Source organism: Coturnix japonica, chromosome 15, assembly GCF_001577835.2.
Source record: "Coturnix japonica isolate 7356 chromosome 15, Coturnix japonica 2.1, whole genome shotgun sequence".
Classification (NCBI taxonomy): domain Eukaryota; kingdom Metazoa; phylum Chordata; class Aves; order Galliformes; family Phasianidae; genus Coturnix; species Coturnix japonica.
The window spans coordinates 9,779,772-9,800,426 of record NC_029530.1 but is presented as its reverse complement, the minus strand read 5'-3'; the positions used below and the strand labels follow the sequence as shown (position 1 = coordinate 9,800,426).

Here is a 20,655-nt window from a genome sequence, read left to right as displayed (position 1 = left end):
TTAATACTGCTTAAGCATGAGGGCCAGTGTGGAAATGTAAAGCTCCGTGATGCTCATCATGTTCTAAGTACCTGAGGAGATGCTATGAAGTGAGCTGTGTAGGAGTGACTGATTTTTATTTGTAGTGCTTCACTGACTGCAAGGGTTGGTAAAATGAAGATAATAAAGGTGTGTGTTCAGAGGATGTTCTCCCTCTAAGAAGAGGAGGGAGTGTATGGGAAAGAAAGTTGAAGAAGGGAACTGAGCATCATTCATAAAGCTGAGCTAATGCTTTACAGGCATCACTGTGTTTGTATTTCCTAACCTGCAATCCTTGACGGTGCTCTTTATATATAGGCATTTTAAGATGGAATTACAGCAAGCTGATTTCCATTGTGTATGGGTGGTGAAATATCTGCCATGTCATTAATTAGCATTAGAATACTTCAGTTGGAAGGGGTATGCAAAGAAAGAGTTCGACTGCTTGATAACCTCAGGACTAACCAAAACCTACACGTTTTAATGAGGGTATTGTCCAAATACCTCTTGATCCCTGACAGGTACTGGGCACCAACTACTTCCCTAGGAAACCTGTCCCATCACTGACCACTCTCACAGTAAAGAAGTGTTTCCCAATGCACACTCTGACCCTCCCCTGGCAGCACTGTGCCATTCTCACGTGTCCTGCCATGGGCAGCAGAAGCACAGCATGGTGCCTCTTATTTCCCCTCCTCAGGACACAGCAGGGAGCAATGAGATTGCTTCTCTTAACTGGACAGCCCAGGTGCCCTCAGCCCCTCCTTGCAGGACCTGCCTCCCAACCCCGTTACCAGCATTGCTGCTTCCTTTGGATGCTTTCAAGGACCTTAACATCCTTCTTTGTTTTTGGTGTGTTGTGGAGACCAGAGGTGCACGTGGTATTTAAGATGGGGCTGCACCAGCACTAAATATAATGAGGGTGTCAGCTGGGAGTGGCAGAATTAAAGTATGGACCCGTTTTATTTGACGGCCTGTAACAGCCTAGACCAAAAAATCTGCCACCAATGCACACCTTGCTTGTAGAATTTGATTTCACATCTAGATTTGTGTATTATACCACCTGTGCAGTGTTGAAACGCTCTTGATGGTGAGGTAGGCTTTGAGTATTCTGAACCATGCTCTGCTCTGCTTTTTTCCCTCTCTCTGCTCAGTGTGAAGGTGTCTCGCAGTATTTTACCTCACATAATTTTCTTAAGGTTTGAACCTTGACGGAACAGGTTGACTGTTAGGAATCCATGGATGGACAAGGCTGATCCACCTGATCTAATTGGACCTGTGTCCAAGCCTCTGCTTGGACTAATTGATGGCCTGGTGTGCCATTGCTCTTTCTGCTTAAAGAGGCAGAATTAAGTGTGTTGTTGTAATTGAATGCTGAATCTTTGTCCAGTGACTACAGGCAGCACAGACCTCAGGTGTTGTGTCTGAGTCCTTCAGAAGGAACCATTTCTTTAAGTTTTCTTGAGCCTAATGGTGATCTTCACAGCAGGCAGCTTTCATTGGTGGTTTTGGGAAAGAAGGAAACTTGTCCTTTGGTTTGCACTTCAACAGTTGACAAGGTCTTAAGGAGATCCTTGATTGCTTGAGCAGATTGGGTTCTTTCAGTATTGTTTGTATGTTACCTGCTTGTGTGTGACATGAAATAAGTTGTTGGCTGACAGCAGTTTTTTGTTATGTATTTCCATTGGGAACAGAGCAATAAACTGCATCTCCAAACCCAGGTACTAAACTCCTCGTTGTTCCTCATGTATTTTGTGCCTACTCTTCTGATTCACTTCTTAATCTACATTAAGACAACCTGAGTATTTTATCCTTGTAGGTTTAGGGCTGATGTGTGTGTTCAGTAGGAACAAATGCTGCCTTACTTTTGTACAAAGTCACCTGCCAGAGGATATTTTAAACTCAAGAATAAGAACTTGCTACAAAGCATTGCTTGGGTGAATTTCATTGAAACCCTGCGTCTGTTTGGCAGACAAGACCAAGGCAAGAATTCAGGTGTCATACATGCATCAATTGGACTATATTCATGCTTGAGCAAGTTTATGGACTAATATGCACATGTTCTTGCATGTCTCTGTGAAATACAACTTGAAGATAATGTGCTGTGAGTCTTTATTTCCTTATAAGAAGGTTAAACCTTGCTGGCTGAAAGATTCAGATACAAAACAAAGTGTGTAAGTGAAGTTGCTGATGTACACCTTGCTTAAATATGGCTTTATCTCAGATTTTAAAAATGATCTTACCTGCTGCATTAGTTGCAGACCTGTTGGACTTCTGTAATGCTAAAGATGAGGATGTGTTGTGTTCAGGCTAAAGAGCCCAAGCTTCTTGTTTTCTTAAATTGATGGTTTCTCTTAATTACAACCAAGCCTTTCTCATTTAACTACATTTACTTGGAGTCTCTTTAGGAAGGAGTGAATGTTCTTTTAAGGATAAAACACTTAAAAATGCCTTGTTATTGTTAACGTTCTTCCTTTTCCGAGTTCAGTGTATCTGCCAGGAAGAATGAGTTTCTGTAGGGAAAACAAGTGAGAAGCCAGCGTTTGTTTGGCTTGGATGAATCCATACCGAGTTGAGTTTTGGAAGTGTGCTCTGGATATTCCCTTCAGAGTTCCCTGGGGAGTAAGTGGCTGTGTATACCTATAACAGTATTCCTATAACAGAGCAGGAGTAAAGGTTGCTGTTGGAGTGCTTCTACTGTGTTGAACTGCTGTAGGAGTATCTGTATACTGACACATAACCTGTGGTACCAGTCTGCCATACCTCTTTTAGAGGGTCCTTAGTGAAATATGTGATACTCGAGTTGTACTTTCTCTGCTAAAAACCTCATCAACTGTATGGAACTGGGTGCTGACCTGAGCAGGTAGGTAGGAAAGCCAGACTTAAGTCTTTGTTATGTAGATAAAGCCATTTATGTTGGTTGATGTCACGATGGAAATGCTGCTTCCAAAGGGGCAGCAACACCTGAGCTTTTATTAAATGAGGCAAATAACTGGTTTCTGAAGGAAACATGAACATTGAGATCACTGGGTTTTTAACTTTACACATGGAGTGGGGGGAGAGTGAGTGTCTGGCTGGTAAGCATGGGCTGGGGATGTGCAAACCACATTCTGTGGTAGAACTTCAGCTCTAACTGAAGCACAGAGTTTTGATACGTCTGCCTTATGTCCTTCATTGCCTCTCTGAAATGCCTGGATGTGTTTGGTTTCATGCTGTTTAGCTTTGTAGAATAAGCATGTTTTGTGAATCCAAGTCAATTTTTCCTTGGCTCTGAGCATCCCTTAAGCACAGCGTGCACTGAGCTTGCAGACCTCCCGGGCTATGGAAGCTGTGATATGAAGAGAAGATTCATAGGGTGTCATGATTGAGCCCAGCCTCCCTGGCTGGTCTGAACACAACTACACAGAGCGTAACTATTTAGTGTTCTGGTGTGCCCAGGTTTGAGCATACTGCCTCCATTCAGTAGCTGGAGGTTACTGGAACCAGAAGAAGAAAAGCAAATCTGTTCTAAAACGCTGCTGTTGTGCCTTTGGAGGTATAAGATTTGATTTGACAAAACTACCCAGCCCACTGGCTGTCGTACTCAAATACTAGGCTCAGTGAATGTAACTAACCTTGGAAGCTAGCTGTAGGAACTGAAGCACGTCAAACCTTGCTTCCAGTCTGTATCTGGAGAGATGCAGGACTAGTTTTACCTCGTGCCTCCCCACTCAGAAGTACAAACGCTCATTAAATCCTTGGTATTTGGTTTGTCTTAGGCAGAGATACAGCCTTGGCTGTCAGAGCTCCTTGCTGTAGCTCTGTGTTCATCTGCATGTGTTTGTATTACCCCTTTGGAGGCTGACTCCCTCTGCTTTCCATTTCTTCTGAGTCTTCAGTGCAACTTGCAGAGGAGAAGCAGCGTTCAGCCAGATATACCTCCTGCTTCTGGCTCTAACTGGCTTTCCATGAGTGGAAAAAGATGGAATAAGCTGTTTGAACACTTGGAGGATGTTAAAGCTGTTCAATGATAAGAGGTGTTTACTCTTCTTTTTTGTTTTCTTGTAGCTTCAGTGAACTGAACCAACCAGCCAAAGAAACGACTCTGAGCAGGGCTTCTAGAGGCAGCATGCTGGTAGATTAGCCAAACCAGTTTGTTTGTCCCTTATGATCTAAATATAGGGAACCTCCTTAATTAGGGAAGGCATCTGAGCTCTGTGCAACTCTTAGTACACACAGGGAGATGAAGTTCTTCCCTTAGTGCCCAGCTGAAGGGCAGTGCTAGTGCAAGGCTTCCCTCTGCACGGAGCTCGGCTATTAACAGAACACTGAAAGTTCAGAGAAGTTGAAACTGAAAATGGATTGCTGCAGTGAGGTGTTTGTTCTAATGGGGAAAGGGTCAGCAGCTGAAATGTAAGGAAAAGAGAAACCTGTTCTGGTAAATCACGGCTGCCTTTAAACACAGACTTGCTGTTGGTCCAGTAGCTGCTGGGAAGGTCCTTACAGTCACTCAGGCTGCTCATGTTTGCTTTCTCAACTTTTTCTGGCCTTATATTCCAGCATATGTGGTTTTATCTCTTCATAACTTGGCTTTTTCTGTACCGTATTTACACATTAAGGGACTGGTTGAAGAGTGAGTCTTGCGGCTGTTACCCAAACAAGTATTTGGACTGTGTTCTGGAATACAGCTCTCTGTGGTCCTAGGAAAGCTAACCTGATCTTGGAATAACACCTGAAGTGGGAATTCAGGTGGTCAGCCCTCACAAAGGGGTGTCTCTTTAAACTTGGCTGTCTACTTATGTCAACTCTTCAAATAGGATTACTTGGTTCTGTTACATTACCAGGCTTGTTTTGCAGATACTAAGGAGAATTACTTGAACTCATGCTTTTCTTATATTGAATTAACTTCCTGGTTTTACACTATAGATAAACAGTGCTAATGCTGTAGTCAAACATGTCTGCCCTTCCTGGGCCAGCTTGGAGAGCCCAGCTCTGCATTTGGAGCTGTCAGATGTCACTGCAGTGTGTGACACCTAAAGGCAGCTTCAGTTCCTGCTGGCTCAGTTGAGCTGTGTGTTATAGGGCTCTAATGGACACAGAGTCCTCTGACTGTATTTGAACCACAAACTCCACAATTTAAGAATGTATTTAATGCTTCAAACAATGTGTAAATAGCAGCTTAAGAGATGAGTTAGAGGACTTGTTCTGTGAAGGAAATGTCACTTCTGCAGGATTTGAAGTGATTCTTCAGCTGCCTTAGAGCCTACAGATAGTTAATGTCATGTAGTTAGTGTGGGCTGTGCTTCGAACCAGCATCTGGTCTGGCCTCATAAACCATCATAGAGCAGTGGTGCTGAACCTGGTGGTTCTTTGGACCATGTCATTCTGTCCGATGGATTCCTTTCTGGATTGTTTCTGGAGCAAGTCATGGGGAATATGGAATGTCCATTTGTGAAGGTAAGGAAAGGAATGCTCTGAGGAGGCCTGTGGGAGCAGTTCCCTTTCTGATGGCTCAGCATGTTGCAGGCAACTTGACTTAGTTTTTCTTTAAAAAGACAAACTTATCATACTGGAAAATAAAAAGTTACCATGGTTTTCCAAAGAGTTGATGTTTAGGCCACTTGTCATTACCAGCTTCTTCCCACACTAGTGTGAAGTAGTCCAGCGAAAGCCATCCAACCCTGCACCTCTTCAATGGCCTTCTCTTCCTCGATGGCAGTAGAGGTGTGTGTGTATCTCACCCAAACGCTCTTCCAGACAGAGCAGCCTATCTGGCGCAATTTAGGAATTAGGGGATTAAGACTCGAGTCTGTAATTGAATTGTTGAAGGTGCAGTAAAACAGAGGCCTGCTTGTAGGTGCTGATGGCAGAGGAGCCTCCTGGTGACCTGCCAGCTTCTGGCTGCATCCCTGGGAACAGAGCTTCCTGTTACGGACACCTTGTAATAACTTTAACCTACTTAATGCTTTTAGAAATAAATGTTTATTCATTGCTGGTGTTTGGTATTTAAATAAAGTTGTCTTATGACAAAAGTATCAAGTGATCTTTTGTTAAAGAGGTTCTGCAAGCTGTGTGCCAAGGCAAGTGTGGTGAAAGTGAGGTTTGTGTGTATGTATACAAACTAATAGCTGCAATTCCATGTAGCGTGTCCTGAAAGGAGTTCAGTGGGACAAGATCTAATGAGTGACGTGAAACTAAAGGAGTCTTCAGGTCAAACTGGCTTAATTCATCCAACTTCCACCATTTTCTTTTTGCGTTCTTTCTCAATCTCTGGTGTTGCATTGACTCAGGGTAATGCAGCGTGTGAGGATGCCCTGCTAGGTGTTGTGTAATGCTGCTCCTGGAACTGAAGCTTCCTCTGTCATCATATGGGTGACAGAAAGGGCTAAGGGAAAGAAAAATGCTGTGAGAGGAGGGGAAAAAGATGAACAGGTTTTCTGAAAGGGTGAGTGGAACCCTTGGGGCTCTGAATAACAACCTGCCTGTTCTACTTGTTTGCTACTGTTGTTTTAGAAAGGAATTAAGAAGAGTGAGAGAATTGACTCATGTCAAAAGGACGTGGAGGATGTTAGTAGGGAAAAATGGGGGAGTGTGAGAACAAACTGTTCCTCCTATTCCCTTGTGCTGTTCTGCCCTTTCCAGTGGAAACTCCTGCTGGCTGCTCTCAGCCTTGTGCACTCGCTGTTCTCAGCTCCATCACTTGCAATGGAGCTACTATTCGTGACTCTTTGGTTAGCTTTTGACTTATTTCCTCCCAGCATGGATGTGTCTGCATCACCCCAGAGGCAGGTGGCTGAGGATGTGTTAAGGAATAGGAGCAAAATACTACTAAGAACAGGATTAAATAAAGAGGGGGGAAAAATGCTAAGTTACACTGGGAAGAATATATAAGGGAAGAGATTAAGAACAACATGTAGACAAAATGCAAGCTAAAGCTAAGCAGAAAACGATCAAAAGCAACAACCTGGGGGGTGTGTTGTGGTGCAAGAGGAAATGGAGGCAGTGTGGAACTAGGCTTGGTGGGAACAGAGCACAGAACGTTAAACAAATGGAGAACTTCTAGCAGAAGCCACACTTACATCATATGATGGTTGTGACATTGCACTGCCAAAGCAGAACTGCGGTGTTTCAGCAGAGCAGTGGGGGGGGGGGGTACCTTCAGAATTGTCATCTCATGATCCCTGTGAGTTCATACCTTTTCTGTTCCTGCTGGATGCTTCCTTTCAGTGAGGAAACTAAAGTGACAGCTGTCCTATTTTAATAAACATAGATTAAAAGGGTTTTTTTGCAACCACTTGCCACTGTTTTGTTGCCCTATTCCACTGTTTAGGGCATTTCACCTTTTGCATGTTACTTGTTTCTCCCTGTTACTGTGTGATTGATATTTCAGCTCCCTCCTCTGCTTCTGTGTAGAATCATCCAAGAGGAAAAGCAAAAAGAGCTGTGTCAATGTACACATCACCCATTTGGTTTGTATAATGGCCAAGATCTGAAACGGCCAACAGAGCAGGCAGGGTCCTGGGAGGATGGTTGACAGTAGAAGCACAGGTGCTGCAGTTCAGGTCACCTTAAGCTCCAGAGCTTCATAGTGACTTCACTAACTCTGATTTTCAGTGTATGTATCCTTATGTACCCCCTGTACCTGTGTTTAACAAATCCCAAACAAATGAGCCAGCTATGAGCACGTGTGGCAGTCTAAGAAGAAAGATGAGGTGACTCCTCCCTTACTAGACACATTAGGCTCTGTGGGATTTACTGAAGGAAGTAGCTCTCTCTTCCCTTTTCCGTCTTGCAGACTTTGCATTCCGTTGTGGATCAGCCATACTGTGGGATTGGATTGCCCTTTTTTGGGGGTAGCCAACTTAGATTGGCTTTGTGTTAATTAAGCAGTTACACCCCAGTGCTTGGGGTTGTTCCTCCCTGCAGTGTTTTTGAGCTGGTAGTAACCTCATAGTAACATTTCTTCCTCCAGCCCCTTTCTTTTCCCTTTACATTTTGGCATGAGCATTTGGCTTAGGAAGCGATAACATTAGAGGTCCTTATCTGTGCCTAGCAGCCTTGCAAGAGGAATGCTAATGAGCACGTCACCGAGTGCCTTCTGAATGCTGGCACAAATTAGGTGGAATTATTAACACTTACATTGGAACAGTTCCTCCTGTTTCTAAGCTTCTCTACAAAACTCTTGAGACCGAGTGGTTTCTTGCAAACCTCATTAAATTCAATAAAAAGTGTGTTGCAGATTTGGTGAAGTTTTTTTCTTGGACCTAAAGTATACAAAATACATCCACATCCTGCTGCTCTAAATGTCTTGCCTATTTAAAAGCTCGGACATGGCCAGAAAAGACTCTCTAAAGAGACATTCATGAGTTGCATGGTTTGCCTCCATAGCTTTTTGTGCTTAAAGAACTTGCTGAGTATTCCTGACAAAGGTGACTTTGTACAGCCCAGCAGTTGTAAGGTTGAACTTGTTGCAGGTTCAGCCTGATAGCTGAAAGTAAGACTGTGTCCTTTGTGTTTCCTGAGCTGTGGTTAATTAGCAGGCCACCAAGCTGTTGGAAATGCAATTTCAGTTGCTGGTGGTGAGCTACAGGAGTTGACACCTTTTGCAGGCAGCCAAGCAATGCTTGTAGAGGTTATAGCATGAAATTGCTGTTCCTGATGAGCTGTAGTTCTTCACAGCTGGTTATGGGGAACGGGCTTTCATTGCTTTGGTTGTTCACATGCATTAGGAATGGCTGGTCTTTGTCTGAGCTTTGATTCTAGGGTCAGAATGTGTGTGTGGAGCTGTGAGCAGTCATGTGGATGTGGTGGGGGAGGTGTGGTTACCTGCAAAGTGACTGCATGCGACCAAAGCATATTAGATATTTAATACTTTTTTTTTTGGATAAATGTATATTTATTAGTTATTGCTTAAATTTATTTATTTTTTAAGAAGTAACTGTTCTTACAGCATGAGGAATGTTGTAAATCACGGGGCTTCTTGTAATGACTGCTATTACATGAGCATTACTGATCACCTTGGTGTTTTGCAGTATTGCCCACAGGTAGCTGGGCAGTAACCACAATCTTTGGGGTGAAGGGACATTAACAGTGTGAAATTAAATCACTTTCAATAATCTTTACAAAAATGATTGGACCTCCTAGAAAAGCGCTTCTTTAATAGCTCGTGTTTCCATGTGATTTGTTTGTGGTGGTGTTTTGCTACTAGTACTGCTGCTAAGTTTCTTGTATGAGCTGCTGTTTCAATTGAAGGTTTCTGTGTCAAAGTACCATCTTTTTATTTGCAGTTGCCAATGTGAAGTATTGGAAGAGTAACGTCTGAAACTGCCTGGGACAAAGAGGACTGTTTTATTATCCCTTCTCTGGTAAGTTGATCGTATTGGCAGGCTACCTGTTGGCTGTTACTGGTTACTCTCTGAGTGAAAACAGTTTATGAGATGCTGGATAAGCATATATATGCTTTGCTGAGTAGGTATTTGCAATGTGTAATTAAAGGAAATAATAAGAACTCCTCTAGTTCTACTGAATATCTTCAAATATGATTCTTTGTCCTATCTTTACCTGAATGATGTGTAAACATCCATGTTATTGGTTACTGCACCAGTAAGTACTTTACAGAGCTACTCAGTTACTTCTGTGTGCAGTGCCAAGAAAGAGCTGAAGTCCTGCTGTCGGGGGTTGAAATATGGCAAGGTAAGCATTTACCCTTATCTCAGATAATTTCCTTCCTCCTCCTGTGAAAAGGAAGGAAGGTTTCCACTCTGTAACAGAGGCATCTTTTGCCAAAACCAGATCACATTATTGAGCATTTCATCCTCCAGTTTTCTAATGCCTCTTTGTCAAAACCTTTGCATTTTCAGTCTGGAACTGTAGGAGGACAGCTGTGACACAGAGTAAATAGCCATGGTTTGAGACTGAAGGACAACTCAATTTCCTTTATAGGGAGATAAGTGGAGTCCAGTATCTGGAAAGTGACACACAGGGAAGAAAGTTAATTGTTTTGGTACTAATTTTTTTTCTAGTTTTCCTTTCTATAGTATGTAAGTCAAACTATATTTAAATACATGTTGATTTCAATGATCTTTCTTTCATTTTTTGTTTCGAATTGCTGGTAAACACGTGATTATTGCTAATGCTAATCATTTGTATCATTTAGACCAGAGGCGCATCTTAATAATAAGATTAATAAAGGTAATAAAGATGTTCCCATTCTGGTTGAATAACCAGAGGGTTGCACCATTTACCAATCATTTATTCTTCAAAGAGGAGCACAAGGATGGAGAACTAACTGGAGTGACCTCTGTTTGTTGTGATGTGACTCTCCGGTCCTGAGAGCAGCACTACATACGTTGATAACATCATAAACTTCTTTGGCTGTGGTCTTTAAATGGTTGTATCTGACAATAAAAACAAATCTCACAGCACTGTTTGTAAACTATCTAACATTTGTATGTGATCCTATGTATAAGTGGAAGCCTTGAATCCAAAGGTGCCTTTAATGAAGTTGTTTTCATGGTTAGTTATTATCTGAGATGGATTTGAGCGTTTCCATTTCATTTCTGGGAAATGCTTCCTTTCCCTTTTGCTTGGTCCCATGATCATGAGATCAGGAAGCACTGGGATTGGCTTGCTGACGTGATGGGAAAGCTATTATTTCATTTGGTATACTCAGTTTCCATCCAATCAGTGAAATCCATTCTAACAAGTCAGTATTTCATGCTGGTTTTGTCAGCAGTTCTTGTACATACAGCACTCTGGTTGCTGAAGCTTTGCACTAACACTTCGAAGCCGCGTGAATGTGCAGCCTGTGTTCATCTTACAAACACTTTTATAAGTCCTTGTACCATTTATCTTGGCAGCATCACAGTTTATTTCTGATAATCCTGATTAAAACTGAAACCAACATTTTTTTTTCCACACCACTCTCCCAAAATTCACCTAAAAAGGTCTGATTCTCATACACATGTAAAACCAGAGCACTGCAAATAGAAGCTGCTTTGCAGCTGAGTGCAGCGATTAGAATAAGGAACTTGTTCTGCTGTGATTGGAATAGTCCCTGCCTGTTCATGGTGGACCTCAGGGTTACAGCTGTATGAAGGAGTTCTTTCTCTAAGCCACCCTTAACACCTACATGGTTATACAGTTAACATCCAGAATAATAGTATCAAATCTTGGTTTACATCAGTGTCTAGTATGTTAAACCTTTTCATCAGTGATACTTGGTATACCTTATATTTGTAATCAAGTTCATCTTTTTAATTAGATTCATATTCCTTTGCTAATTGTACTTGCAGGAATTCCCTGGAATTCTACTTTGTTATAATCAGAAGCTTTATTAATAGTGCTTAAAGCTTTCTTGAAGTTGTACCTCCGTTGTCTGGATGGATCCATCTGGAAATGGGGGTTTTTAATGACTTCACAATGGCTGCTGTTCTGGAGAGGTCTTCATTACTCTTCCAGCAGGCTGTAGAGCTGACAGCTGAATGCGTGAGCTTATTATTTTAAGGATGGGTAGGTGATATGTTTAAATCTTAGCTCTAAACCCATCTTCTTTTAAATCGTTAGTCTTCATTATATCAAGAAAACTAAAGTTAATGCGATACGTGCCTGTGACTTAGCCACCATCACTTAAGTCTGAAGGAACAGGAGGCTCATTTCTGACAGCTTGGAGCTCAAGGACAGTGGTGAATCATATGATGTGAAAAACTCATAGCGAGAACCGGAGGCTCAAAGGTGAAACCAGATGTGGCTGGAGGAGTGGCTCAGCTCCTCCTTTCGTGCTATCTTCAAGTCACGGGTAGAAGTTTTCTGGGGAGATAAGCTTAGCAAAGCATAACACACGTAAAGTACCACGTCACGTTGGAACTGAACACAAGTGCTTGTTTTGAATACAGGAGCTGGAATTTTGTGGTCCATATTAGCTGTGAAAAGCTTGGGATTTTTAAGTCCAAGTTAAACGTAGTTTTGCAGTGCAGTGAATAATTCTTTTTACTGTGTTGTATACAGTATATTTTTATTAAGTATTCTCTCTATTTAATATATTATATATCTTCATATATCTTATTTTAGAATATGTTCACTTTTGAAATTTCCCCATAATACCACTACTTTATTTCCCCCGTACTGTAGAGAATGTCCAGGGAGTTTCACTGTCTGCTAGTATGATGCAGAATGGTCTCCCATCAGGACTCCGTCAGGTTTGCTTGTTAGTACCTGGAGCAATACAATAATGATGGAAGTATTCAGAATGAGAAACTCATGAATTCCAGTTTTTTCCATCTCTGAGAGGTTTGCTGAGTTTTTGTTTAGAGATTTACCAGAGTGGAAGTAATGGCTGATGGAGTAGATACTCCCAGCTTAACACCATGCCATAGCCCTGTTTCCAGCTCAGAAACAACTTCTGCACGCCGTGGAATTCTAAGTGTGGGATTAAGAACGTATGTGTGAGCCTCTGTAGGTTAGTTCTTAGGCTGCTCTGGGGACGTGCAGGCTTTGAGGACACACACATCTTCCATCCATCTGAGTTGTTTTTTTATTTATGCAGTGGGGTGTTTTAATTTCATGATATACGTATCTGCTGCTTCTTCTCTCTTTGCAAATGTTCTGCACAGTGTGCAGGGTGTAGTTAGCACTTCCTGCAGGGCTGTCATGTTGGTGAGCTGATGGGTGCAAAGTGGTTTTATGTCAACTACTGCACCAGTAACTGCAAATATATTTAGAAGCGGGGTGACATATGAACTGAGAACAGACTGAACTTGCTGATACGTTGAACTTTTTAATCTTCTATTTGATATAAACAGCCAAAACTTTAAAATACTTGTATTAATTCTTTATACAAGCAATCAAACAAACCAGACAAATGCTGATGTAAATTAAAAAACTTAATAGATTAAAACAGATCTTAAAATCCAAATAGTAAGTCCTGTAATCACCGGGTTTCTAGTAAGGTCAATGGCGTTACCTTCAAGGCTGTCTGCTCTTCAACATCTTCAGGAAGTCTACAGGTTTTAAGAGATGGAGGGATTGTTGGATAGTGGGGAGGGCAAAGCATCAAGGACATGGGGAGTTGGAGCTTTTGGAAGGGAATGTGGAAGGAAATGTCTTTTTTGATATATCTTTGAATGTAGAAAGTAAGTCATAATTGTGAAACAAGGAATTCTATCTATAAAAGAACCCATATATGGATTCTAATTTGCATGCCATCATTGAAGCAAAATTGCGTAAGGAGAATCTCACAACCTGTGTTGGATATCACATGAAATTCTGTGATATTGTGAATGATCACAGTGATTCCTGGTGTTTTATAACCTATTTATTTGTGGATCTCCATCTGCAAGTGGCTTGGGAGAAAAGGGTGATCTGGACAGAAACATGTTTTACTTTAAATGGTATAAATAAAGAGCTGTAACTACTGCTGCTATGTTTCCAGCAACACACTCAAAGGTAATTTTTTTTTTTCAGTATGAACGAAAGGAGACAGACAAGTTTTGAAGCAATTTTGTATCTCAGGAGAGTCAGTTGATATGGATTTCATCTTTTCCTAATTACTGTATGCTTCTGGTTCTCTAATAGCTGAATTCTCAGCATTACAAATCCATTTGTTTTCTTTTGCTAAAGCAAAATTAATTTGTTACACTTCTCTTGTTTTTCAGATTTTAATAAGTGAAGACGAACCTCGAAGTATTGTGAGTGAAGACGAGGATTTCTCCTCCTATCCAGGGCTTGTCATGGTAAGCAAATGCATTCCATTCTGTCAAGAGCCTCTATGGGCTAAAATCTAAAAAAGCACTGGAAAATTAATACTTACATGTGGGATTGTTGAATCTGAAGTATACTGTTAGACTAGGCTAAGCTAATGCTTTTTTCCCCCCTTAATACTCATACAAGGCTGCAGGAAGGAAATCTGTTTCTAATATATTTAGTTGTATGTGTGCCTGTCTTTGAAAGTGTAGCAACTTCAGTAAGTTACTGAAATCTGTGTTCTGTGAAGAATCTATTGTCTTTGGCCTTTTGTTGGTTGTTGGTAGCCTGCCACGTGGTGGGGAGGACATTAAGCGACAGTGCTGAGGTTAACTGTAAAACTTTGTTTTTCAGGATGAAGAGACTCAGCACAGCCTTGAATGCATCCAAGCTAATCAGATTTTTCCCAGGAAGCAGCTGATCCGAGAGGATGAGAACCTTCAGGTAATCACCATGTTTCTCCTTGCCCGTGAGGATCACAGCGTTGCTTATTGAGCTGTGTGTTTGTTGGCCTCTCCTGGACAATTTTCTTCTGTGAATCAGCACAGTAATAGGAGAAACACTTTCTGTGCAAATGCTCAGGTGCTGTTGGGTAGAACAGAGAGCTCATGCATTATGTTGCAGAAGCTTCCTCAGTACCTGAAAAGTACAGCTACAGAGCCATGCTGGAATTTCAAGTTCTTTTTCCCGCACTGAGAATAATAATAATTCCTTTTTATCAGTGTTAGGAAAGTTTTTATTTCATAGTTGAAAGCTCTTTATGTTCAAATGCCTGCACTGCCCCAACAAAAGTAAAACCTAAACAAACAAATAGCAAAAGCACCTCACACTGCTGCTTGGATTCTGCCATTGTTTTCAGTTACAGAGAAGCCAGGAGTCTTATGTAGCACAGAGTAGGTTTTTTTTTTAGTTTGGTTTTTGATTTTTCTGAACTTCAGTTGGAATCAGTTTAATTCAGATGATTTAACCGTATAGACGTCCTTCTGCTAACTGGGGAGGTACTGTGTTTCACTGTCATAGAAAATATTTTTAATTGCTTATAGTTGATGTAAAACCAGGTTAGTTTCAACTTGGGCATTTACACACCTTTCACCCAACTGAGCTAAACTCTGCTTAAACCTTGTTTTTAGTTAAACAATTGCAATTTTTATGTGCAGCATAAAGTTGCAGGTATAGTTTCTTTCCATCTTAAAAAGCAGCAGCATTTCATGCATTTTCCTATTAGCAATGGAAAATAAGAGTCAAAATTATGGTTTGATTGATGGCCTTACACTGTGTAGCAATCAAGCTTCCAGTCTGAAATGCTCAGTGAACGCTGGGGACTGCAGCATAGATGGTTATGCATGATTTATGTTTTGCCTAATTTAGGATGAATTTAATAACAAGATGGAAATGTCACTTTCTATTAAGGAGCAAGAGCGTAAATCACAATGTTGGACTGCTTGCCAATTTTTACATAAAAATGCAGTCTTTTTACTGACTGAGTGCATGCTACTTAGGCAAGCTATGAGAAAGTGAGGAATTGTTTAAAACAAAGGCCTTATTTTAGTAATAGCTAGGCTGGGTTCTCAGCAGTGTTTCATTTTGCACTGTTGTTATTGTGTGTTTGAGTGGATGCTCAGGGGAGGGATGTGTTTTGATAAGTGCTTTCTAAAAGACTTCTCTTGCTGTTCTGAAGGTCCCATTCATTGAACTTCATGGTGAGAGTACGGAGTACGTAGGACGAGCTGAGGATGCCATCATTGCCCTTTCTAATTACAGACTGCACATCAAATTCAAGGAGTCTGTTGTGAACGTAAGTGTTATTCGTGGTACTACAGAAATGCAGGTATTTTGAACTCAATCTAAATAAGAGAATTAGATGAAAGTGCAGTCAGCTTCCCTTTTAAGGTTTGAGGTAATGAAAAATCTCTTTATTGTGTTCAAATCAAGTTTTTAACACAGTAGAAAGGTGTACTTGGAATTCAAAAGATTGCTCAGCACCTCTGAAAATGCTGCTTTATAACTCACATCAGCTTTCTCTTCTCTGTATGGGTGGCTGTCAGCCCTATGTGCTGCCTAAGCTCTGTATGCAGTTGGTAGAGAAACACAGGGTTCTCCAGAGGGCTGTTTGCAGAATCTAAGCCATGTTCTTAGCTTGCTTGCAGTAGCTTCTAAAGTTTGATGCCTGAAGTTGAACAGTGTGAATAGTATCAGTGACCTGAGATATTTGTGAATTTTACCTTATGTGCAGATTCCTGTACATTCATTCTGAAGAACTGTTACATATCCTAGCTACTCAGGATCACAGAAGTAGATGTTATGTGAAAATGAATTCAGTGAGCATTGTATAGTCCCTTACAGTAGTGTGATGCTGACATATTCCTGTCTTTCAGGTTGTAACACGATTGGTAATCTATGTAGAATTCACTGGGACATTATACATGGCATGGAAGTGTTTCTGCAAACAACCAGCAAGATAGGCTCAAACAACATGAGCACATTTCCCCCTCCCATCACAATGGGGTTTTCACCAGTCTCCTTAGTTCTAGACAGTTTCTGGCCCTGGCTAGTGGGGAATGGATGTCAGGTGTCAATGTTGAATTACAAAGAGTTAAGTGTGGAACACCAAAACTGATGCGTGTTGTTCTAAAGCTGACAAAAGCAAGGGCAGCAGAGGAGGCAGATGCCTGTTATGTACTTATACTGAGTCATGTGCATCCTAGTGCTATGGAACATCATTGAGATCTCTTGTGCACAAGGTAACTGACAGAACTTTGGATGCCATGTCAATTTTAATTTGAATTGTTCTTTTGTTGTTTTGTGCTGGAGCCAAATGACTCATTCTGTAAAAAAGTTTTTGTTTACTAATTGTTTAAATCTTCACTGTTTTGCATTGGCTTTAATCATGTGGCTCTCTTCTTTAGGCTTGTGTGTTCCTCTCAGTTATTAATCACATTAAGCGCCCTTTTAGTTCATGAGCTGTTAACACAGAATGAAAGGTGTATCTGCTGGGCTAGTGAACGCCTGCATACAGCACCTAAAATTCTTGATGTGTGTGTTTTATTCCAGCAAACAAAGGTATTATTTCTCAACATGGCAGTTATTCAGCATGCTGGCAGAACGTTTCTGAAGGCAAAAATTAAACTGAAAATCTAAGGGCTCTTTCATTGCAGACTGAACAAGGAATATAGTTTGTGTGTATGCATGCACGAAGATAGAATAACTTTACTTTCCATTTGTTATTCTGTAGTCCTGGAAAATAATGTGGGACTCAGTCTGTGATTGGGAATGGTAGCCAAGGTTCAGCTACGTGCTGATGGCTCAGCTGCAGTCCAACCAGATGCTTCCCACTGAACTATTGGCAACACAAGGGAGATGCGTTATGAGGAAAGTGTTTTGTAGGACTCCTTTGTGATTAAAAACGTGAATTCTAAGGCTCAGTTTTCTCTATTACTGTAGTATTTAGTGTTAGATTTGTTTGTTATTTGATTCAGAGTCTGAATGTTGTGGCAGAGGAAAGGACTGAATGTTTAAAAGGAAGTAGCTGAGACCTGAGAAACAAGAGGAGCCCTCGCAACTGGGAGTTTGTCCTTAGGAATGCCAGGAAATGACTGAGTTACTTTATTAGGGGAGGCACTAATGCGTGTACTGATGTATCAGTCCTTAGGATAATTGGAATATAATTTTGAAGAATAGCCAATTAAATATTTATGAGCAATAACAAAAATCGATGTTTTCTTCAGTAAAGTATTATTTGAAGTTAGGAAGAAGTACATAAAATGGTATAAATATTACCATGTTAATTTTGCTTCACTGACTTTTATGTGCTCTTAGTCCATTAGATATCTCCAAGGTTGTTAGTCCTTCCTTGGATGTCATCATTAACCAGACAGATTCAATTAGATACTGTAGGCTGAAGAGTAGAATACAGTTTATTCTTTGCTAATACTGTGCGGCCATCACTAATAACTGACTGGATTCTGTAGTGCTGGAGCCAAAGGCAGATAGGGTTTGGAACACCTGTAAGGATGGAAGATACTGTTGATCAAATGGTCGTATTCTAAAGGAATTTTTCACTGAGTGATTTTGATTGTGTTCATCTTGATTTTAGTAATGGATTTATATCTCTAGAACTCTTCAGTAAACTGCTGTAGAAAGACCTTTTAGGGGAAAAAAGATGTTTGCTTATGTTTGTTTTTCCTTCTTTCAATGATTTTCATCAGAATTGATATCCTAAGTTCAGGCTTACTGTCAGCCTTCCCACCTCAGCAGAGAGAAGCATTTGTGGGTATGAGTGAGGATTCTTAGTGAGTATCTGTATTATGGTGCTGTTAAAATGAATGAGTTCCAGTGCCTGAACATGCAGCTGTTCCATGCAGGCATCTCCTCCTGAAGTAGAAGGGATGTTCTTTGTGGTAGCTCGAGAAACGATCCTCCAGGGAATGCAAAACTGCATGAAGGAAATGGAATCCAGTTAAAAACGGATTCCCACTCATTGTTTTTGTACCTCACTGTTCTTTTTTTGTTTACAATTCAATAGACTGGCTGTCCAAACGATGCTTGTGAAACCTCAGTAAGTAGCACAATGTTGCTAGATCACTTGCTGCGCCTGTGCTTGGAAATAAATACAATTAGATGTTGATAATGCTCACCTTGCAGCACTGCCGAAAAGAATTGTATGCGTAAGTCCTTTCCATGGATAATTTCCTAGATCTGAGCAGTAATAGGAACACGGTGTTTTAAAGGCAAAAACAAAAGATCCCTTAGACCATGCATAAATTGAAGGGATTACAGCATTAAAGAGCATTGACTTGTATTTATCCACAGGATAAAAATGCAGACACAACAGTGATATCTCAGTGCACATGAGGGGTTTGGTTCCCAGGCTGATCTCTATTGATTGGCTTTCCTTAAGAAAATTTCAAACTTTGCAGCTGGAAATTTGTCTGCTTGTTTTTTCTCATTGTAAGCTCATTGCATTTATGGGGGAATTAAAATATTAGTGTAGTTTATGGAACCGTGGATTTGAATGTGGCCTCTTTCAAATGGTGGATTTTGGATGCAGGAGAAGAAAAAAGCCATACTAGCAAGATGGAGGTTTTCAGTCCTGGGGTCAAATGAGTTTTTGTGTGAGCTTCCCCTTGGCCTTTAATGGAAAAATGATTTGTTTGGTTTCTTGCCATTTTTACATGAACATTATGGTTGTGTTGCGTCTGTGTTGAGCAACAGCTTAGTCCTTATGTCGGTCCCAGGTCCTCGGACTGTGTTGGTCCTGAAGGCAAAGAAAGGGGCTGAATGATTACCCGTAAGGCAAGTCTGAAATGTAACGTAGGTGTAGTTAAAAGCAAAATTTGACTTGGGTGCTCCTTGCAGGCTCCGCGAGCAATATCACAGCTGGAATGATTTGAACTCCCTCACCTATGAGAGTCCTCTAAAGCCTTCTGAGCTGATCTTGCAGCAGCCGTACCTCCATGTGCTGTAATTGTCTGTGTTTCAGGACATAGAGCACGTGGCTTTGACCTCATACTACGTAAAGTAACCAATATGTAACATAACCCTAACATTACTTCAGGCTCAGAAGCAGGAAAACAAGAAAGTACTAATTACAGCTCATGGCCCCTGAGTTGCACGTGGTATCCAGGAGAGTCTGAGGCCAAGTGGTGTGCAGGGTAGAGAACAGCGTATTCAGCCTTCAGGGATCTGTCTTAAAAGAGCCTGGACGCAATCCAGTGCATACGACTTGGCATCATGGTCAAGGACTGAGCCAGGAGATGGGTTGTCCTGGCAGTGTGAACATCACTTTCTTTTTCTAACTGGGGAGGTATATTCCTCTAAATATATCTTGTACTGCTATGAGGTGACTGCTCCAGTAAACAAAAATTAAAGATTACTCCCAGAAAGAAAGAGGTTGAGTTGTAAGATGTTTCTGTTTAAAATGGGATCGATTGATTTCAAGAAGAGATGGTCGAGAAACATACTGCAATAGCATAGTGCTGTAGTGCTCTCTATCACATAATATGGCTGGTCTTAGATATCAATGCATGTTTCTTTGTATAAAAGTGAAAATTGCTGCCTCGCTGCTTCCTTTGGATAGATGGCAGTGTGTGCTGAAGTGCCTGCGTATAAAACTGAGTGCTCTTGGAGGAGCAAACTAACTGCATGGGGTGTCTGCCTTGTTGTGTGCTTCAGCCTGAAAAGTAGAAATGGAAGAGTATCCATGGGAGGGAAGGGTGAAGGTGGGTAATGTTAGAGTTTATTACTGGGTGTTGAGGGTAATTGACAGGAAGGAGACTGAGCGTAGATTTTTATGACTGGAAAGATAAAAGGCTGATATGAAGGTTATCCTAAATTAGATAGAAATAGATGGGGAGCCATGTGTAGACTGCAAGGAGAATAAAGAATGCAGAGGGCAGGTTGAAACGGAGTAGAACAAAGACAGCTTTGTAAGATGGGAAATCAGAAATAATGCAGAAATGGAAGAACAGTTAGTATGTCATTAGAGTGCAGGTAGAAGAGCTAGAACAAGGCTGATGGGAAGTGGGAGCAAGATGGGTGCTGGAGGGAGTGCAATAGAAGAGACCTTGAAAAAGAACAATAATAATAACAGGTAAAGGAACAACTGACTTACAAAGGATGTTTTCTAGGTCTCAAATCATGTAGTAGGGGAAGGGTATCTTTCTGTTTTGGTGCCACGTAAGCTGATGGTAGTTTTAAATCAATTATTGATGTACATGAGACTGTCTGGTCAGGAAGGAAGACTTGGAGGGTTTTGGTCCAGTCCCTTATTAAACATATTGATCAGTTTTACCTGCCTTGCAAGCTAGACACAAGTGGGAGAAATTGCTGATAAAAATAACGCTGACTGTAGTAACAAAAGTACATCTAATCTGCTTGTCTGTAATGCATTTGAGTAGTTCTTTAAATTGGTATTTAAGCCCA

General features: G+C 41.1%; 1 protein-coding gene across 6 annotated transcripts in view; it reads left to right on the top strand.

Moving 5' to 3' along the window:
* The window catches only part of MTMR3 (myotubularin related protein 3), a 68,233-nt gene that overhangs the window by 17,361 nt on the left and 30,217 nt on the right, over positions 1-20,655 (top strand). For 5 of the 6 annotated variants that reach the window (XM_015877976.2, XM_015877980.2, XM_015877979.2 and 2 more), the window contains 4 exons: positions 9,282-9,359; positions 13,647-13,724; positions 14,089-14,178; positions 15,413-15,529. In XM_015877976.2, coding sequence (XP_015733462.1) covers positions 13,722-13,724; positions 14,089-14,178; positions 15,413-15,529 — 210 coding nt within the window. In that variant the 5' untranslated portion in view covers positions 9,282-9,359; positions 13,647-13,721. Of the gene's footprint in view, positions 1-9,281; positions 9,360-11,404; positions 11,506-13,646; positions 13,725-14,088; positions 14,179-15,412; positions 15,530-20,655 lie in introns of those variants that run through there. The other variant, XM_015877977.2, reaches the window with a different exon arrangement.